The sequence below is a fragment of the Lingula anatina genome, chromosome 2, assembly GCF_051362555.1.
Source record: "Lingula anatina isolate TDL-2025a chromosome 2, LinAna3.0, whole genome shotgun sequence".
In the NCBI taxonomy this organism is placed as follows: domain Eukaryota; kingdom Metazoa; phylum Brachiopoda; class Lingulata; order Lingulida; family Lingulidae; genus Lingula; species Lingula anatina.
Genome location: NC_141768.1, coordinates 17,950,653 through 17,972,010, shown reverse-complemented (window position 1 = coordinate 17,972,010; position 21,358 = coordinate 17,950,653). Strand labels below are relative to the sequence as shown.

The following is a 21,358-nucleotide window of genomic DNA, read 5'->3' as shown; positions in this document are numbered from 1 at the left end:
ATTGCCATTAAAATGCTATATTGGTGTACAATAAAACTTCCTTGTGTGTCTTGTAATACTCAATCTACTGCCTACAGATATATTATAGTTCATGAACCACAATTTTACAGCACTTTTCATTCCGAAAATTTTGGTCATTCAAATATTTTTGATTTCTCACAAAAAATACTTAACACCTGGAACACAAGTCCCTGTTCAGAATTTCTGACCAGCCAAGGACAATATAATTGTATAATATCAGCTGGACCACACTGACCTGCACTGGCTCTCCCCCATACTTGTCATCCAGCTCCACTGCCTTTAATGCTGACGTACCCTTCTCATCAGTGGTGGATTTCAGGCCCTACAAGTCCAAAATTTAAGTAATAGCTTGAAACTGTTGTAAACTAGTGCCGCTCATTCAATGAAAGGCATATCAACAAAGAGAGCAACTAAATCAAGACATTACAATGCTTTTAAGGCAGTTTTTTATCAGTGTACCAAACTTACACCCAGTCAATAATATCATTTTTCTAATCTAGTAAAAGCAGGCATTGCTTCTACCATTTTTATATCCCTTTTCACAAATTTAACATAAAACCACAGACCCAGATGCAGCTGGATATATTAGAAAACAAGACCAAGATGTTCTAGCTGGTGGTACAGTGACACATGCTAGCACTGTCAAGAAATAACCAATGAATAAAATTATATTTTTTTGACAAAAATCATTTCGCCAATTTTAATTTTAGCCAAAATATTTTAATTGGATTTTTTCCTCTAAATACGTCATGTATAGCTAAGAGTCTCGACATGTGCTAATGTTTATCAAAAGTTATAAAAGTGCTTATAGTTCTCAGTTAACAAACAATAGGGAATAAGATTTAGTCTCCGTAAAATCATTTCATTTTCGACAAGTTCATGACAGAAACATTAATAACATACATACAACTACCACTCAAACCAACTTTTCTTCTATGAATAATATCTGCTATGAACTTGGACCATATTAACTATGCAATTACCACCAAGGTAATCTCCATGCATATGATACCCCCTTTCAGTTGAGAAGAAAACTTAAGGAGAGTAAACCCAAGTCAACTTTGTTGTAGTTATAAGTAATGACTCGATCCCTTCAACAGGGAAAAATTATTGATTTTTCAGATACATTATTTAGGAATCATTAAAATTTATATTACTGTGTAGCTTTGTGATGCTTTCAGTGTATAGAATAGAATAGAACTATGTGAATAAGGTGGCCTGCTTTTCAGTTTTGTTGCTACGTACTACTCAAAAGGAATGTTCTAACTCAAAGAATATGACTTAGGCTCTATTCCCATAGATTTTAGATCGATCTATCCCCGTGGGGAGTCTCACTAGATTACTTTCAGATAATCCGACTTAAATGTCCGTCCCGCCTACTACAAGCTGTAAGGGGGTAATTAACTTTCGTGTCCGCCCGGCTGACAGCTATTTAGCGTGAACCCCCAGGGAGTTAGGTCGATCTAAAGTAGGTCGATCTAATCTATGGAAATGGGGTGTTAAAAAATTGAGTATATATAAAATCTGGCCTATCCAACTACCAGACTCGGCACCGAATGATCCTGAATTCACCGATCGATCAGACCACACTACCCGTTTTCAAGGTGTGAGTCAGTACGCATTACACAGTATCATACCCTGAACAAATTTTGACTGGTGATGCAATGCTTTTCAACCCCGCTGAGAATCGTCACTATCACATCGCGTACTAGGCAAGAGCGGTGTTGCGTCTGATACTGTGAAATGCGTACTGATACACACCTTGAAAACGGGTAGTGTGGTCCAATTTACCAGTGAATTCAGGATCATTCGGTGCCGAGTCTGGTAGTTGGGTAGGCCTGAAAATGCAGAATCTTCCCCATTGAAAAGATCAAGTCATTCAGATACATGAAGGACTGAAGAAGATATCACATTCTTGTAAGGTTATGTATGCACTGATCTTACCTGCCAGTAGTAAATCAGATGTCTTGTCTGGGTACCCACTTCATATGTGTAAAGAATAACATAGCAATCTCCAGCAAAGAACTGGCCATAGTGTTTTTTATCCTGTGCAACTAAGTCAAAGTTGTGAACAACAAACACCTGGAAAGGAGAAAAATGCATACACAGATTTCATGCCAGAGATTGACGTATATAGTGTGCCATTAAATTATTTCTGACCCACTGAATTTCTTTGACCTTTTGATTATGAGATATAAAAACAAATACTACAAAATATTCAAATACATCATTGGAAAAATCATTAAGTTCAAAATTCTTTACCATGCATTAGTACACACCAAGTTTGATCTCAAAAAGAGTGTGTGAAGACAATACAATGTCCAATGTTCTTATTAGTAGCATAATTAAAATAAACATGGTCAGCAGCTAGAGACAGTTAATTGAAATCACAAAATTGTCTGTGCATTGAAAATTCAAATCAGTCATTTTCATTTCATCACATTAAACTGACATCTACCTTATAACATCAATAAAATAATATAGTAAGCCAATATTATAATCAAAATGGAACCATCAGAAATCCTTACCTCCACTTTCCCAGTTCCATCATCCACCATTTGAGTCTCAGCAGCCAGGGTGGGGTTGGAGTGAAGAGTAGCCACATCAAACTTAGTCTGCACTGTTTTGGCTAAAATTATGTGCATTTAGTCTTTCAAAATTTCATCAGACACATGTATATACAGGAAGTTTATTTTTACTTATTATCACTTTTTCTTTAATCTTATAAATATGTTACTAAGAGAATCCATGAATGAATATCAAATTAATTGGTCAGATTTTGGTTAATTAAGATTATGTATATGTTTTTATATTGACTGAAATTTCAAATGTGGAATACATGAGGGGGAAAAGCAGAAGATATGGAAGACTTGTACCTTGGAAAATGGATTCAAAAAAGGAGGGAAGGGCACATACTGTAATTACTGGGATAAATGTTATAAAATATATATGCCAAATAAATCAGAGTGGATTGGTAGGAAAGGACCATGAAATGTTACTTAATATTGAAAAAATTGCCTCCTGTGATTCTAGATCAAATAAAAACCAAAATGCCAATCAATAATCAATTAATCAATAATCCATGTGGTTAATACCAAATTGTCACATGTTAAATGTTAATGAGTTAAAACCAAATTACCAACAAACACAGTTAGCATGCATGTGGACTACAAAACATACATGTAAACAAAGAACTAAAGTACAAAGTAAGAGTAACAGACTTACTGTCAGCTATAGTGCAGGACACATACAGACAAACACAGCATGATAATAGAAAGAAAAGAAGAAGACAAGAAAAGGTTACATCAAAATACAAGCAAAGAAACACAGCACAAAAAGTTAATGTAAAACTACAGTTATGAATACACTTCTTAACTGCTAAATGAAAACTGTCAGTTCAATGAGTATAACAAAAGTTCAAAGTCATAGCCTCAAGATTCACTACGTTTTCATTTTAGGTAAAAAATTGTATTGCTTCTATACTGAACCCTGGATTTTTGCACAAAGATATTTTACATCAAACATTCAAAATATTTTGAATTTTAGAATGTTGTGAATGTTTCTTTTAATATCTTGCTAGGTAATTAATTTTTATCAATAATGCTCGCAAAAAAGCTTGTGAAATTCAACTCTACTAGTAGCAATATAAAAATGTTTATCACACACCAATCTGTCCATGTGTGAGGAAAAAGTATCTAAAATCATGTTCTTCCTGTCCATTGAAACAAAACCAACCATTATTTTGTATATCATATTATTTGTAATTTATGTGAGTGTTTAAAAATTTCACTTTCTCTTATTAACTTTTTTCACCTCTTATGACATAAATAATGTCTGGTGTCAGTAATTTACCACTGGTGTGTTTTGAAAAGAAATCAAATCAATAATTTTTCAATCTATGACATAAAGCAGTGCAAGCATTTACTGTAGCAAAAACCAGGTCCTGTAGTTTAAACAAACCAAATAACTTTATGCTGATAAAGCAAACCAATGTCTAGTCAAAAGCATTCAAATCTCTCTTTCTTAAGATCATCTTTCACTCTTACATAAAATTTGACTTCTTTCAATGATTATACAATAAATTTCACTTTAGTTAAGATGGAACCAGGTTATGAAGCAAATTCTTTTGAACTACATAACTTATCATGTTTGGTGGCAAAAAAGCAATAAATTTTCAGTGCATCACATCAGTAGATATTATTAATAAAAATAAATAAATTTGAAATACTTTGCACTTAGTCTAATCTAATGCAATTCAAATGCCAACATAAAGCACATCAAACAAAGGCAAGCATTATAAAGAAGCGCACAGCCAGCATGTGACAAATTCACTCACCAATTTTGCTTGTGCGGTACACCTTTCCAGAGGCTTGGGGCTCAGGCCAGGATTTGAACAACATTTTAAAGCGAGTTCCCTCTCCGCCCTCAATCACTCGGGTCACGGGGGTGTTTTTACTGTAGCCTTTCTTTTTAATATACCCCTGCATGCAGGAATGTGGGATATGGGTAATAATAATAATGAGATATAGGTAGAGGTTCAAAGGCAGTGCTGTCATCTAGATCTCATCATTTTAACAAAATATGTCTTACTATAATAGGCTTAATTTCAGGCAGAACCCCTGACTGTGACATCCCTCAGTATTCCTAGAGTATAGCAATCAGTTTAAATTGGTATATGTGAGAAGTTAGATTACTGAGAGAGATTACATGGGATGAGCAATTAGGGTTCTGCTTGCTGAAAGTAAACCAATGAACTATTTTGTTAAAGATATGAGGACAGTGACATTATATCTACATCTTCAAGAAACTCAAATGCAAAAAAAAAATAAATAAATAAATAAAAAATCAAAACAATACTTTGGCAGACATGAGCCTAGGTTAAAAAAAACTCTGAACATTTAGCAAATCTAAGACAAGATGAATCTCAGGAACCATCAGAATTGAATTGAAAAATGCAGAATTCTGCATTTCAGGGGAAAAAGCTCATGTCTGCTTTGGTGAAAGCAGAACTTTTGAAAATGCTGTTTTTTATTTATTGATTCTAGTTTCTGTTTACTGTTTATTGACTCTGCTTTTTTTTTCAAAACTTAATCCAATTGGGGTTTAAGGCAAGTTTTAGATATTTTATCCATGTCTCTCTGTCTATTAATTTGTATGAAATGACTTTTTCCATAATCATTATAGTGAAATTGTTATTGAAACATCTGCATCTATTAAAGCACCATCACACTGACTATACTATGCCACATGTGCCAGACACATTGGCGAAATGATTTTCACACTGTACGATCAATACCCTGTTCTGCCTTCACTTTCTGTTTTCATTCAATTTCTAGAATTAGTCTATAACAGTAGTCAAGTCACCCAGTCTGTCATTCAGAAAAATCATCATTCAAAAACCCGTAAAGCAAGCAAATATATTATCACCCCTCGACATGCTTTATGTAAAGCTAATACTAGGGAAATTCTTTAATAAATGAACATGCTTCAAACCAATGAAAAATATCATCATGAAGTAGTGGTAGATTCGACATGCATTCACAGTAACACTATGAAATACAACAGCTTCTGAAGTATTTTTTCTGACATGATCAGTTACATGTCATTATAATATTGGTGTCTGCCAAGCAAAAGATCCACTGAGTGAACTGAAGGTGTACAGAGACAGGCTGCTGTTGGGAAGGTGTCTGTGAGAATGCATATGTACTTGAGGTGAGTGTGTGTATGTGCGCGTTCATAACTGACAAGGTGATACAAAAAATTGACTTAATTCTGTTAAATACACCAGTCAAGAGAGTAACTCACATTAGCATTCCTCATTGCCTCATCTTTCTCTTTCTTTGAGGCTTTTTTTCCATTCCAGACCCAGAGGCCTGCCTCCCCAGTGTCTATAATGAATGAGTCCTGCAAAAACAAAAATCAAGTCAAAAACTTGTCTCATAACTGAAAAAAAGGTAATGATAAAAAGTTATGTTTTAATATGTCACAGTTGGTCTCAGTGTGCTGTCACAGTGCTGTCATATTTTACTTTGCTGTGAATATAGGCCATGATACTTATGTCAGTCTAGTAGTAGTAATGACATGAATAAGACCACGTGAATTACATTCCTGTACACAATGCCTTACACATCCAAGGAAAATAGCTCATGGAAGTCTAAATAGCTCATGGAAAGTCTAAATAGCTGATGGAAAGTCAGGTAGAAAACTATCAGCATTTGAAATATGGGCCTCACTCTTGTCCTCCAAGCTATAAAATTCCAGGACCTAGTTTTAGGCTTCGTTCACATGCAATGTCTATTTTCTAATTTCTATTTTCTATTTGCGCTATCTTCTGATCACGGTCTGTGCCCTAAATATCCCGCCGCGTAATTACTGGCAGCGCGAGCCAGTTACTTATAGTAACTTATAGTAACTGGCTCTGCCAGTAATTACGCCACGGGATATTCAGGCCACTGACCGTGATCATAAGACATACCGCAAATAGAAAATAGAATTTAGAAAATAGACATTGCATGTGAACGAAGCCTTAGCTTTTGTACAACTTCAGTTTTACCTTTAAAAAACTACCAGAATTTGACCAACAAATGTGACTGGATCAGATTAAAATCCCCTGGTAGCAATTAAGGAACTCAAATAATGACAAAATCATGCCAACACAGTAAAAAGTTCCAATAAAACAAATATACCATACTAAAAATGTCTACTTACATTGGAGTCTAAGTCTGATTTAACTAGAGGTCCACTCTTCTTTTCTTGCACTTTAAGGGTACCACCCTCATCAGTACAGCTAATAAATATAAGAATTCAGAGATCATTTCACAAAGTATGGTAAAAAAAAATGGAATGCCTTAGCCACCTGATATTTTTCCACCATGGTTTAAAAGCTTTGGGACAAAACAGTAGATTCACTCACTAGACTCATTCACTCACTATAGACTTAACAAAGTCCTCACTGTTTCTGGATATTGTGAGCTTCTTCCACAACCTTGAATTTCAGTGTTCTTTTACAACTAAATTTGCAATGTTTTACACACTGTACATTCAAGTCATTTTCTTCTAATAAATAAAAAAACTGGTTTACATTTAATTTAAAAAATGTGTTTGTTTGCGTTGGAGCTATGGGTGCACTCAGATTCAGACATCAACTCAGCAGGGGGATTTTTCTTTAAGTGCAATCATTGGGATCAGTTGCCTGACATGGCTCCTCAAGCAGTTAGGGGGGTTATTAAGTCCAGTGCACATGGAAGAGTTGAACTGACCCAGCTGGTACTGATGTCTGAATCAGAATGGGGTCTTGGATATGCCAGCTCTACTTACACATAAAGTTTAATCTGCCCCATCTTCGCCACCACTTCTTCATCTGCTCCTGCTGCTGCTGCTTTGTGCACTTTCTTACTCTTCAAAGGAAGATGTTTCTCAAAAACCTTAAGAAAATTTAAGCAAGAAATATTCATTTTAGTAAAGAAGACCTGACAAGGAAAATGTGCTCATGACTATAAGTGCAGAGGGTACTTTTATTCCATCTTACTTATCCAAATAATATGGTATTCTTACATTAACCTTCAAGGCTGCAATTTCTTTGTATATCTGATTTCAGCAACTTCAGAATATTCCAATTTCTGTTAGGCCAAAGCATTAAAAAATTCTTGATCTCACAGTATTATGCAACATATCCAGACACAGGGATTCATATGAGGTGGAGTACTTTTCAGTCCAAGTCCACTTCAGCACACCTATAAATAGCAACATTGTAAACCATATCACCTACCTTAAGTTCATCTGGTGTCATCTTATCCTCCTGTCCATCTTCCACAGTGACAACATCACAGTTTTTGTGCTCGTCTTTTAACTGTCTGGCAATTTCCATGCCCTAATGAATATACAGACATCAAAGAGTTTTAAGTGTTTAACAGTCTTCAATCTTAAAGACAACATTACTGTTGATTTGGAGTAATAGTATCAACTTTGCAAACCAGCCACCTAAACCTGGCTTATGCACAGACAACCTAAATAAGTTGATTGCAATACATCGTACTGACACTGTCTGTACATAAAAAAGTATGCAAATTTGTCATTTTCTGTTGAAAGTCATTAATTTTCACAGTTCAGTAAAAATGTATTATACACTTAAACCTGAATGTTAACCACAATGACTAGGATCTTGCCTTGATTTTCTCAGTTCTGTTTGCATCCTTCCCAATCCAGACAAATATAACATTGAACAGGTCCAACAGAAAGACATCTCCTTCGTTCATGGAGTCCCAACTGATTGGCACCTATTAAGATAGGAATTGCAAAAATATAAATAATAATAATTGTCTTGTGTCTCTATCTTTATTTGTCCCAGTAAACAACACTTATACAGCTCAGTTCTACAAAAAAAAAATTAATAAAATTAAATAACATTTAATACAGAAAAATATAATTATCTTGTGTTTTGAAATATCCACTCTTAAATTACCATTTACAGGATTTAACCAGCTCGATTTTTAAACTAATTTTCCAAATCTCACTTATTTTTTGCCTGCCATAAAAATGTGGATATAATGTGTGTTTATTGTGGATGTAAATTGTAGATATAATGTTGAATGGTTTTAAATACCTCGGTGGTCCTGACAGTTCTCTTTCCTTTTACATGAAGTAAGTAGGGTTCTAAAACCTTGGTTCCAACATGCTTGAATCCAGATGCTACGCCACCCTTCATATACCTGAAAATGTCGATAAAAATTCGTCAAAAAACTTTTAATGGACATGAATTGTTTATTGATGCTAGGAAATACAGCAATAGTAGGTCACATTTGAGCAATATTGACATTAACTAGATATTTCTGATTAGAAAGAGACATTGTTTTGGTTGACGAGTTTTTAGTATTAAAAGTACAAACAGGAAGGTATTTAGGATGTTGAATATTGTGTATATAAGTTATATAATTCTGGCCATTAAAAAGCCAAAGCCTAAAACATCAGTTTTTCTTAAAAAAAAAACATGAAGGTGTTTGATGTCATAATATACAAACCCAAAAACGAATGAAATTTAGCCAACACTGTTTTAATATACCTGATTCCTTTTTTATTTCTGAAGTATTCTAGGAACTGTGCAGATTCATGTTCCTGAACTTCTCTGTGTTGTACTGGTGATCCTCCTAGGTAATCATCCAGTTCCACAGTCTTAAAGGCTGCCACACCCTCTTCATCCTTTATGGTAAAACCAAGGGCAGTGTCAACATATAGAAATGTTACTGTTTCATATTGTATTCAGAAAAAAAACTTGTACCAGGATTCAGTTTTAGAATTATTTTCATTTAATTTAATTAACTGAAAGTGTGAAGTCAAACTTATGTATTTTAAGTCAAATACATGATCAATTCACATGAAAAAATTAACAATTTAGAGATCTTTTCTGTTATATTTCATATTATTTCATAATTCTCATTAGTATATAATATCATGTTGATTTGGTACCTGTTGTAAACATACCTACCTGTGAACTCTCTTTACCCAACCAAAAGTGGATATCCATTTCAAGGGCACCTCTACTGTCTTTTACCTACAAAATATGTAAACCTTTTATTTTCCTGCCGATGTACCTCCCACTTTCTATAAATAAACTAATAATATGGCAATTCAGACATGTCATACACATCCCAATAAATAATAAACAAAAACTATATAAATTGTAATAAAAATCCACCAAAAACTAAAAATATATAAATTGTACAATCTTAACCAAACTGACTTGTATTTCTATCTTAAACAGAATCCTAACTGGCTTTAGGTCAAAATCTTAAAGATAAAACATTTCAAACAGTATATAACTTAGGACGTAAATATGAATGACATTGGATATCATCAGATATCATCAGCAATCTAAAAAAAACAATATAGTGTGCCAGAGTTGGCCTACTGTGAACAACAAAACATTTCTATTATTAGTTTTTACACAATTCATCACCTCTGACAGCAAAGGAAATTACAGTGCAGCCACTTTAGAAACTGACCAGCAGACGTGAAAATACACATGTTAGTTAGGTCAATCTAGAAACAGGTTTCAAAGTCATTAAACCCTCTGGCTCTACATTCCACTCAAAGACATTCTATTCAAACAAGAGCACTTGACCACTGACATGGTGATAAGATTAATGTTTTTCATTTTCATTTTCAGTATTTGCTAAATCTGCAATAAAAGTGTTTTTCTCCCTTCTTCTTGTAGGCTGGGACTAAGAAAATGCATTTCATAATGATAAATGACACTAATACAATTCACCAACTGCAGTTAGACTGTGTAAAAAGTTCACAAAAAACACAGTGCCATGGAAAAAGGTACAACTGAATATTCATTTATTTAATTAGTATTTATGACAATAACCTGTATTATATCTACAATGTACATGTTAGTTCAAAACAAATCATAAATTTCACAAATCTGATCAGAGCTACCTGGTAACCAATCCTTTGAGTCTTGGTCTCTCCATTTCTTTCACAAACCTGGCTCAACCAACAGAAATTATCTCTTACAAATGAAAACCTGATTCAAATATTGGAATCTTAAGATTGATGCAACGATGTCTAAGCTTCCTTGGTGGCACGCAATATTTAAACTTGATTCAAACCTCTTTTTCAAAAGATAAACTCACAAAAAAAATAAAGTTTGCAAAATAGATTAAGAAATGTGCTTTTGCTAGTAATTATCCAATTTATTTATTATAATACTGAGATAAAATATAAACTTAATTTCTTTTCTGGAATATATGATAGAAATAAAAATTACAAAAAAGTGGGCAGTTGTTAGCAAAAATATTGACAGTTCACGATCATAAATGACAATTTTTTAACTTGCAGTTCATATACATGAAGAAAGAGCTAATTACATAACAGAATGATGCTCAATATTGCCTTGCTGAATTTTTGCAGATGGGTGCTAAACTATGTACATATACTATATATACTGTTCACATAATTTTACAGATGTCACTAACACTTACAGAGAGAATAATGTAGGAGTCCCCTGTGTAGAATTTTCCATATGACTCTTTTGGGACTGGCACCACCTTCAATTTCTGAAAAAAAAGACAAATAGAAATTTTTAAAATGAAAACAATCAATTAAACCAATACCATAACATATCAATTTTATTTTCCATAAAATGCCTACATTTTCAAAATACCTAACACAAAGCATAACATGTTCCCCAAGGATTTGAGGAATAAACATTTCTTATTCTATTAGATTAAGTGAAAGGGAGATTATTGGAAAATTCACCCGAGACAGAACTCAATGACATCTTTACTTCAAACACATTTTGCCTAATCAGTTTATAATCAGTTTATAATCAGTTTATAATCAGTTTTGTCATCTTTAATATGCACAATAGTTGCATATACATGCATAACTATACTGACGGCTTGGTACTATAGAAAATATTGATTACAGCACAGGAAACCAAAGGCATATTACACAATAATCAATTCATGCAATAATAAAACTGCAAAATGTAGGTCAGGCAGGGAAAAGAAGGACCTAACATCTAACCTTTGCTGACAAAAAATAAGTAACAAACCAGTCTGGGACAATTCAACCAAGATTTTTTATGCCCAATTACCCATCAATATGGCAGTTCTCTGTATTATGTTACTGAACATCTGAAGTTAGTACAGAGAAAAAGTGGCATGAAGTAGCCAAGATTTACGCTAAGCAAACTCATTAATCAAGGTTTTTGCTTCTAACCTTTATTCTTTCCTGTGAATGTGTTTGTGGAGGGGGGGGGGGTGATGTCATATCGAAAAAAAAACAAGAAGTGCAAAGTGCATTATATGTAATATGAGAGGATGAAAACATATATTCTCTGTACTAGAATTGGTACAAGTATGTATGAACTACAGGCACATATTTTTCATACAGCTGTGTAAGCTAGTGTGAACATGTGATCATCTAAAATAAATGGACACACTAAACAATACATTAAATGCTGGCCATTTAAGAACTGCTATATTATCATGGAATCACTCAAACCAATTGACCATTGCATTTCTAATAAAAGAAGAATCACGAAAAATGCATCAAATTATCAGTTGTGAATGAGACATATTAACATGACCCATGATGTTATCTGTTTAATTTCTGCCAAGTTCAAAGCATGGTGTAATAATAAGTAATAAAATTAGTTTAAAAGTGATTGAAAAACTTGTTTTTTATCAGAATAACTTAATTTATGATGTCCCATCAAGACTGAATATAATGAACATCCTCCACTAAACAGATTATATCTAATATACAAGAATTGAAATACTGACATAAAATTAATTTATATTCCATTTCATGTATACTCATGATAGCCCTTGTGGTAAAATATACAACTGGTTTATGTTCCTATAATATTAATAAAAACAACCTTCAATTAAACGTCATTCAAAATGGCATTCCATTTGCCAAAATGATCGTTAGTTAAGTTTTTTCTTCTTTTTTTTAATGACAACATGACATTATTTAAACAAATCACATCAAGAACTAAATACTGTAACAATTACCTCAATGCGCCATATTAAAAAGCATGGCTGGCCTTTTGGAATGGTCTTGAAGGCTGGGTCAACTTCTCCGGAGCTACCCATCTTGCTGTTTCAAAACTGAAAAACAAAAGGAAGCTTACTGATCACAGTATCTAATAATCACATATATATCAATATCCAATATGATAATCAATCAGCTTCATTTCAATCTGCTGCCTACGTATTCTCTCCTTGCTATGTATGTACATATATCCTGTCCTTATCATAAAATGACTGGCAGAGTTAATGATACTTATAGTCTATATATAAACCATGTTTAACATAATTTCGATTTTGAAGTTTCTTATTTTACTGCAGTAGAATATATATAGCTGTCTGTGGTATCCAAAATCCTATTATGGTTGCTCAATATATATGGGTACATACATGTACGTATGTAATACTGCAAAAGGTAAATGCAATTCTACATGAGAATTTTTTTCAGGATTAAGCCTATGTCAATTTGGCACATAATCATCATAACAGTCACTTCTCCTCCACACACACACACACACAAACATACATGCATATACACATGCACTGTATACACACTTAGCAAAATCCATCACCAAGACGATAATGGCATTTCTCAGTACACAAAATAGGGTCATCTTACAATATATATGTGCATGCACGCAGCACAATAAAACAAAATCACAATTCCATAACCTTCACAAAACCACAGAATAAATTCATATCATGAGAATATCATATTAAACTATTAGGATAAATATCTCTCTTCAGTTAAGAAGATGGTCATCAGAGAGCCAAGTGTGGAAATAGGCATAGGCCTATGACCCCAAGTTCTAGGTTATCTTTAACAAACATCACTGTCACCCTGAGTTAGAGGAAAACATGATGACCATGCAGGAAAGCTGGATACTTACAGCTTTAGGTGTCAGCTCAAAATATGTGTCTACACGCTATGTAAACAGTTTCACTTTGGAACCAAAACCCCTGTTATATAAATACAGGCTATAGGACAAGTACATACAGTGGGCCAGCAACTAGTAAGGTTGCTGGGCAACCCCAACCCACTTGAATAAAATCAGATCTAGTAACCAAGTTCCTGAACGATTGTTTTGTCACAAATTATGATAATCACATCTAGATACAAATTCTATATTTATGCATTATTTCAATGGAGCATCCTGTACTATAATGGCTAAACCAATTAAGTGAGAATACATTTGTGTGAAAATATAATAGTAAATGTGCGTACCCACAGTTCACCAGAAATAGAATGGTGAAAAAATTCAATGGTGGAAGTGTATGCATTACAACCACTATCTGTATTATGTATGTGAGGGGTTTTACCATGGCTTCACAGATTGTACATGTTAAAAGCTTCCTGAGCAGGCAATATTACCATTTTTTTTATCATCAGTTTTTTTCTTTTGCAGGAAATGGTTACAATATAATGAATTGCTTAGGGTAAAGCTATAGGTACATTTTGTGCATCATATGTATGTAACACAGGTCTGACATTTAAGACAAAAAATTACCAGTTTTCTGATAAGTATAAATGAATAATTGGCTCTTCCAGGAGAAAACCTTCATTTTTTTTTTTTCAAAACCACGGGCAACACCCATCTTAATATCAAGATCCCTGTGAGAAGTGGGTGCAGTGTAGCACTCATCCACACAGGCGGTATCTCCTCTGAACCAGTACTGTCAACATTATCCTTAAGCAACCAGCTTAGCACTGATAAGTTTCCACCTACTGAGCAAACAGACACCCATGTCTTACAGACATACACACACCAGATAAAAGGACGCATGCCACATATCTACTAAGGTTAGGTTCACGCCCATCTAATGAGTAAAATTAATTTTTTAACCATACAGAATATTCAATTGGACTCAACGTACAATCTGTGTTGTACATACTGTGAAAGTGCTCTTCTACTGCACCCCCGCCCCTTGTCCCCAATCCCTCTTCTTGCTTAAAATTATTTGTGTTAAATTTTATTCATCCCTCAAATTTTGTGTCAATATTGTAACGATTTTACATAGCCTTAAAATTCATGGTAAAGTTGCTGCAGTAAGCTGTAGCCTTTTGTTTACATTCTTGTGTGTGTTGAACTTTGAACCTTAAGTTGGAATGGCTTGTAAGTGGTATCAGTTTACTAAAGAGGGGATTGTGGTGTCCAGTAGAGGGGTTGGCGGTCAACCATTCAAGGCCGTCCACTTTTCCTCTGGCTGCCAGTCAGAGTAGCAGTGAACCATTCAAGGTCGTCCACTTTTGAAACCTATAAATACAGCTGCTCTACGCAGTGTTGGTCAGTTACTGTAGAGTATAGTGGCAGTACTCAGTGAGAGTATAGTGTCAGACTTAGTTTCACAACTTAGTTTGAGTCAGTTTCACAATATAGTTCCAGTTAGTTTATTGTAGCTGAGTTGCAGTTGTTTAAATTAGAAGTACAGCAGTACAGCAAGAATAGAGACAGTGTTTAGTAAAAGATACAGAAACATGTACAGTTGTGTTGAGAGTTATTCGTAGAAATAAAGTTTACAAAACAGAGACCTTGTTTTGTTGGTGGCAGCGAAGTAAGAGAACCGTACACTGGTGGCAGAAAAGCGAAGACCTTTACACTGGTGGCAGCGGTGGGATACAGACTTTAACACGCCAAGAGAAAAGCTCAAGAAATCAAGAAATTCAAAATGCCTCCTAAAAAGGACAACAGATCTGACCAGGAGGAAGTGAGAAACCTGGAGGAACAGTTAGAAGAAGCCTGCAGAGCTCTTGAAGCTGAAAAAGAAAATTCTACTCACAGAATACAAGTTGCTGTAGAAGAAGCAGAGGCAGAAAAAGAAAGATTACTAAGAAATGCTAAAGAAAATGCGGACATCTTAGAGGCACGTGCTGAGGCTGCAGAACAGAGAGTCAGAGCCCTAGAGCGACAGAAAGAGACAGAAATAGAACACAGAGCCCAGAATGAACCCATATCAGAAACAATAACCCCTACACTTACCCCATTTCACAGAATTAATGGCCGTAGTAACTTTGAAATACCTTTGCCCAGACAGACTCTCTTTAGTGGAAAAGAATCCTGGGAGGGTTTCATTGAGCCATTCAAAGCACTAAGCCAGACTTGTGAATGGAGTGAGTCTGAGAAACTGTTTAGATTATGTAACAGTCTGCGTGGTGAGGCTGCTGATTTCGCCTTTGTGCAGTTGTCAGCAGAAGTGGTAAATTCCTACCCTCTGCTACAGAGGGCATTGCAAAACCGATTTCAAGAAAAGCGTACTACAAGCTCCTATCTATCAGAGCTAGAGAATAGAAAGCTTAGTTCAAGAGAGAAACTGCCAGAGTACATCTCCGATATTAGAAAGTTGGTGTTAAAAGGTTACCCGACGGCTGACTGCACCACCCGTGAGACAATTGCATTGCGCCATTTCATAAAAGGGTTGCCAGACCATCAAGCCGCCGTGGCAGTGGGCATGAAAACGCCCAAAAATCTAGACGAAGCAAGGGAGGCCCTTGAAATGTATAACAGTCTAAGAGAAGAGGCAGTGAAAAGACCAAGTGTTAGGGCAGCAAATCCTGAGGCTGTTGTAACAGAAAGTCAGCTACACCAGCTTGAAAAGAAGTTTGACAAGAAGTTAGATGAAATAAAAGATTTGATATTGAAAGAGAAAGCAAAAGACACGAAAAGTCCTCCATCACCCAAGTCAGAAAATTGGAAAAACAACATAGAGTGTTTCAAGTGCCATAGATATGGGCATCTGGCAAGAGAATGCAAGGCACCTGTGAAAGAGGCTCCGCATGTAAACAACCAGGGAAACTGAGAAGGGGCATTCCAGCCGGCCAGAATGAACCCCTAAAAACACCTGTTGACAGTGACATTGAAACCGTTAGTTGTAGAAATGCTAGTGTTTCTTGGCCAGTGAAGATTCAGGGCCAAGAAGTGAACTTTATTGTAGACACTGGTGCGTCAAAAACAATTATAGCTACCCACATTTATGAACGAATTCCCCATGATTTTAGACCTGAACTGAAAAAGACTCATAGAAAATTGCAGTTGCAGGTTGCAGACAGTAGAAACATTGAAATTGAAGGCCATGTAGAAATAAGTTTTCAGTCTGGCGAAGAAATGTTTGTATGGGACATGCTTGTAGCAAAAATAAGGGACGATGGTTTGTTAGGAATGGACTTCCTGTGCCATCATGATTTTTCGCTGGGTGTGAACGGACTGAAACTTAATGGGAAGAGAGTGCCCTGTTTGGTTGAGAGGGAACCAAAGCATGCCTTTAGAGTGACAGTGACTAATGACGTTATTATTCCTGCAAACAGTGAGTTGATCATAGAAGGGACAGTTGATTCTAGCAAAATAAAATCAGGATTGGGACTGGTAGAGGCATTTCCAGAGAAGTCAAGTGATTTTCTGATCGGACATGTGCTAGTTGATCCTTTCAGAAGAGACAATAAAATACCTGTGAGACTCCTTAACCCTTCTAATGAAGACATTTCACTTTTGAAAGACACCTGCGTTGCTCATTTACATGAAGTAGACCATGTGATTGGTGATAAACTTGAAGATAGCCTTTCTGTGCCCACCTTACGAGCAGACTTAACCCCTGGTAAACAAAAGTCAGACTTAACCCTTCATAGCCCAGAATTGCCTGAGTACCTGGCTGACCTCTATAAACAGTCAGGTGAGAATTTGACTGACTTTGAAAGATGTGAACTAAAGAAACTCCTGCAGAAGCACAGTGATGTTTTTGCCAAGTCTTCCAGTGACATGGGTCACACATCTGTCGTAAAGCATAAGATTGTCACTGGTGATGCAAGACCCATAAAACAGCAGCCCAGAAGACCCCCTAGAGCGTTTGCTGGGGAAGAAGAGAAAATAATTCAGGAACAGCTCCAAAATGGTGTTATTAGAGAGTCCACCTCACCTTGGTCATCTCCACTAGTTTATGTCAAGAAAAAGGATGGAACAACAAGACCCTGTGTTGACTATAGACGCTTAAATGATGTAACAGTGAAAGATGCTTACCCTCTACCTCGAATAAATGACTGTTTAGACTCTCTTGGTGGTTCAATTTTCTTCTCAATAGCTGATTGCCAGAGCGGGTATTATCAAATCGAGGTAGCAGAAGAAGATAAGCCAAAGACTGCATTTGTGACCAGAAATGGGTTATACGAATATAATGTTATGCCTTTTGGTCTTTCTAATTCTCCTTCAACCTTCGAACGGTGTATGGAACTGATTTTACGTGGTTTGCAGTGGCAGACAGTGTTGATTTACCTTGATGACATTATTGTGTTTGGTAAATCATTTGAAGAACACTATAAGAGACTTGACGAGGTTTTTAATCGTCTTGGGAAAGCAGGACTAAAACTGAAACCAAGCAAATGCAGGTTGTTCCAGACTGAAGTTCAGTTTTTGGGACATGTAGTGACACAAGATGGCGTTAAACCAGATCCTGAGAAGGTAGAGTGTATAAAGAAATGGCCAGTTCCCAGGAATCTGACTGATGTACGTAGTTTTCTAGGACTGTGTTCGTATTATCGTAGATTTATTAAAGGATTTTCAACAAGAGCTGCTCCGATTAATCACCTGCTCCAGGCCGGCCAGGCGTTTACTTGGACGGACTCTTGTCAGACAGCATTTGAGGACCTCAAAAGTGCCCTTACAGGTAATGAGGTAATGGCGTATCCGAGAGACGAAGGATTGTATATTCTCGACACTGATGCTTCAGCCACGGGCATTGGTGCCGTTTTATCTCAGTTACAGTGGTGTGAGAAGACCCAGAAAGAAATAGAGAAACCAGTCGCGTATGCAAGTAAGTCATTGACGAAAACTCAACGCCGTTACTGCGTGACTAGAAAAGAACTGCTTGCCGTTGTTACCTTTGTTCAACAATTCAGACACCATTTATTGGGTAGACAGTTTTTGGTACGAAGCGATCACAGTGCCCTCCGATGGGTTATGTCCTTTAAGGAGCCCAATGATCAGATGGCCAGATGGCTGGAAGTGCTATCACAGTTTGATTTTAAAATAGAACACCGAGCAGGGGCCAGACACGGTAACGCAGATGCAATATCGAGATTTCCATGCGACCCAGATGAGTGTACATGCTATGATGGGGAGTCCATTTTAAGCAAATTGCCATGCGAGGGTTGCGTACAGTGTAAGAAGAAACATGAACAATGGTCCAGATATCTGGAAGAAGAAGTCGTCCCGTTAGTTATAAGAAGAACGACAGAAAACCAAAAGAAAGAACTAAAATCAGACAATGGAGTCTGCGGCAGTGGTCAAGCATCGGGAAACCGAGGAAAATGTCCAGTAAAACGTGTGTATACAGCAGCTTGTTCAGTTTTATTGACAGGCCTTTACATCCTACTGACATTGTTCTTTGCAATCCTGAGCTGGGTGACCATGAAATTCAAGTGTATCTTTAAGGAAGTTAGAGCACTTTCTCTTCGAAGGATGAGAGTTTCCAAGAAAAAGGAAGTGCTGCCTAGAGAAAACTTGACATTCAAGGATCAAGATTTTTCTCATGGTGATGAAGATACAGATCTCAGTGAATCTGAGAGTGACAGAGATAGACTTCCAGCCGAGTGGCTGGGCAGTTACACTGTGAATGAATTGTTTAATTTGCAGTGTAAAGACCCTGAGTTGAAGACTGTGCTGGACTGGAAGGAACAGTCATCACAGAGACCAGAGAGAGATAAAGTGGCCGCAGAAAGTCCTGCAGTACGACAGTTATGGTTGCTTTGGGACCAACTTGTGCTGCAGGAGGGCATTTTATATAAGAGATGGGAAACGTTAGATAAGACAGGTTCCTTTTTACAGATATTGGTTCCGAAAGAGATGAGGAATGAGGTGATGAAGGGCGTACATGACAAAGTCACGTCGGGTCACCTCGGTGTCAAGAAAACAGTGAGCAAGTTGAAAAGACACTTCTACTGGTACAAGATGAAAGAAAGTGTGCGAGATTACATAAGAAGATGTGCTATTTGTGGTGGGAGAAAAAGGCCACGGTCAAGACCCAAGGCTCCTTTGCTAAGATATGCTGTAGGCGCTCCCATGGACAGAGTGGCAACAGACATCTTAGGACCTTTTCCAGTCAGTGAAAGAGGCAATAAATATATTCTTTTAGCAATGGACCAGTTTTCCAAATGGGTGGAGTGCTATGCCATCCCTGACATATCAGCTAAAACTGTAGCACACAAGCTAGTGACAGAGTTTTTCTCTAGATTTGGCCTACCCCTTGATCTCCATTCAGACCAAGGTAGCAACTATGAGTCACAGTTATTCAAACAAGTATGTCAAGTATTAGAAATAAATAAAACCCGAACATCCAGCTATCATCCCTCAGGAAATGGAATGGTGGAGAGATTCAATATTGTGTTATGTGACATGATATCAGCTTACGTGTCAGAAGACCAACGGGATTGGGACATTCATTTGCCTTTATTGACTGCAGCATACAGGTGCTGTAAACATGAAAGCACTGGTTATTCCCCTAATTTGCTTATGTTAGGCAGAGAAGTTCACACAGCTACAGAACTGATCTTTGGAAAACCACCAGAAGACCGATCTGTGACGTCTCCTTCAGAGTATGTCAAAATGTTGCAAGAGAAAATGACTAGAATTCATGAAATAGTGAGATTGCATTTGAAAAAGGACTTTCAAAGGCAGAAAAGAGACCATGACACCCGTATTTCGCAAAATAACTATAAAGTTGGTGACTTGGTGTACTTACTAGATAGCACTAGAACAGTGGGACTGAGCCCAAAGCTGAAACGTGATAAATGGCAAGGACCTTTTGTTGTTGTCAAAAAGCACAGTGATTTGTTGTTTGCAGTGAAAGGCAAGCCTAAGTGTAAAATGAAGATCGTGCACCATGACCGTCTTAAGCCATTTTTAAGTGACCAAGTTCCAGATTGGGTGTCCAGTTTGCAGAAATGTTTACATAAAGGTAATTATGTAGAAGGCAGTCCACTGAAACGTGAAGGAAGTGCCATCAAACACAGAATGAAGCAGAGTGGCCAATCTAAACAAGTGCAAGTACCCAAGAACCAACCTGACAGTAATTTGAGAAATGAGGGAAGACCACAAAGGAAAAGAAGACCTCCCAAGAGATTTGCTGATTGACTGTGACAATGACCTTTTAAAGTGACCATTATTATTAATCAGACAATGAACTTTAAAGTGAACATTATTAATAATCAGACAGTGAACTTTGAAGAGAACACTATTATGAATCAGACTATGAACTTAAAATGATTATCATTGTTGAACTTTAGAGTAATTTTATTAATCAAAGTGACACTGAACTATTGAATGAACTTTATGAACTGACTGAATTTTTAACTGCTTAAATGTTTCAGAATATTTTTAGTTTTAACTGATTTAGTAGTTGGGCAGATCCCCGGTGGGATCAAACCTAGGGGGGGAGAGTGTAACGATTTTACATAGCCTTAAAATTCATGGTAAAGTTGCTGCAGTAAGCTGTAGCCTTTTGTTTACATTCTTGTGTGTGTTGAACTTTGAACCTTAAGTTGGAATGGCTTGTAAGTGGTATCAGTTTACTAAAGAGGGGATTGTGGTGTCCAGTAGAGGGGTTGGCGGTCAACCATTCAAGGCCGTCCACTTTTCCTCTGGCTGCCAGTCAGAGTAGCAGTGAACCATTCAAGGTCGTCCACTTTTGAAACCTATAAATACAGCTGCTCTACGCAGTGTTGGTCAGTTACTGTAGAGTATAGTGGCAGTACTCAGTGAGAGTATAGTGTCAGACTTAGTTTCACAACTTAGTTTGAGTCAGTTTCACAATATAGT

At 36.4% G+C, this 21,358-nt stretch overlaps 1 protein-coding gene across 3 annotated transcripts in view; it reads right to left on the bottom strand.

Annotated features, from left to right (window-relative positions):
• LOC106171103 (advillin) overlaps window positions 1-21,358 on the bottom strand; it is a 32,316-nt gene that overhangs the window by 7,948 nt on the left and 3,010 nt on the right. The window contains exons 1-16 of one of the 3 annotated variants that reach the window (XM_087005456.1): window positions 13,451-13,474; window positions 12,546-12,641; window positions 11,004-11,078; window positions 10,459-10,506; window positions 9,503-9,568; window positions 9,080-9,216; window positions 8,624-8,729; window positions 8,187-8,297; window positions 7,790-7,891; window positions 7,339-7,445; window positions 6,730-6,808; window positions 5,827-5,925; window positions 4,358-4,502; window positions 2,550-2,650; window positions 1,966-2,103; window positions 257-343 (exon numbers count right to left, since the gene is read on the bottom strand). In XM_087005456.1, coding sequence (XP_086861582.1) covers window positions 257-343; window positions 1,966-2,103; window positions 2,550-2,650; window positions 4,358-4,502; window positions 5,827-5,925; window positions 6,730-6,808; window positions 7,339-7,445; window positions 7,790-7,891; window positions 8,187-8,297; window positions 8,624-8,729; window positions 9,080-9,216; window positions 9,503-9,568; window positions 10,459-10,506; window positions 11,004-11,078; window positions 12,546-12,626 — 1,482 coding nt within the window. In that variant the 5' untranslated portion in view covers window positions 12,627-12,641; window positions 13,451-13,474. Of the gene's footprint in view, window positions 1-256; window positions 344-1,965; window positions 2,104-2,549; window positions 2,651-4,357; window positions 4,503-5,826; window positions 5,926-6,729; window positions 6,809-7,338; window positions 7,446-7,789; window positions 7,892-8,186; window positions 8,298-8,623; window positions 8,730-9,079; window positions 9,217-9,502; window positions 9,569-10,458; window positions 10,507-11,003; window positions 11,079-12,545; window positions 12,642-13,450; window positions 13,475-21,358 lie in introns of those variants that run through there. The other 2 variants (XM_087005455.1, XM_087005457.1) reach the window with 2 other exon arrangements.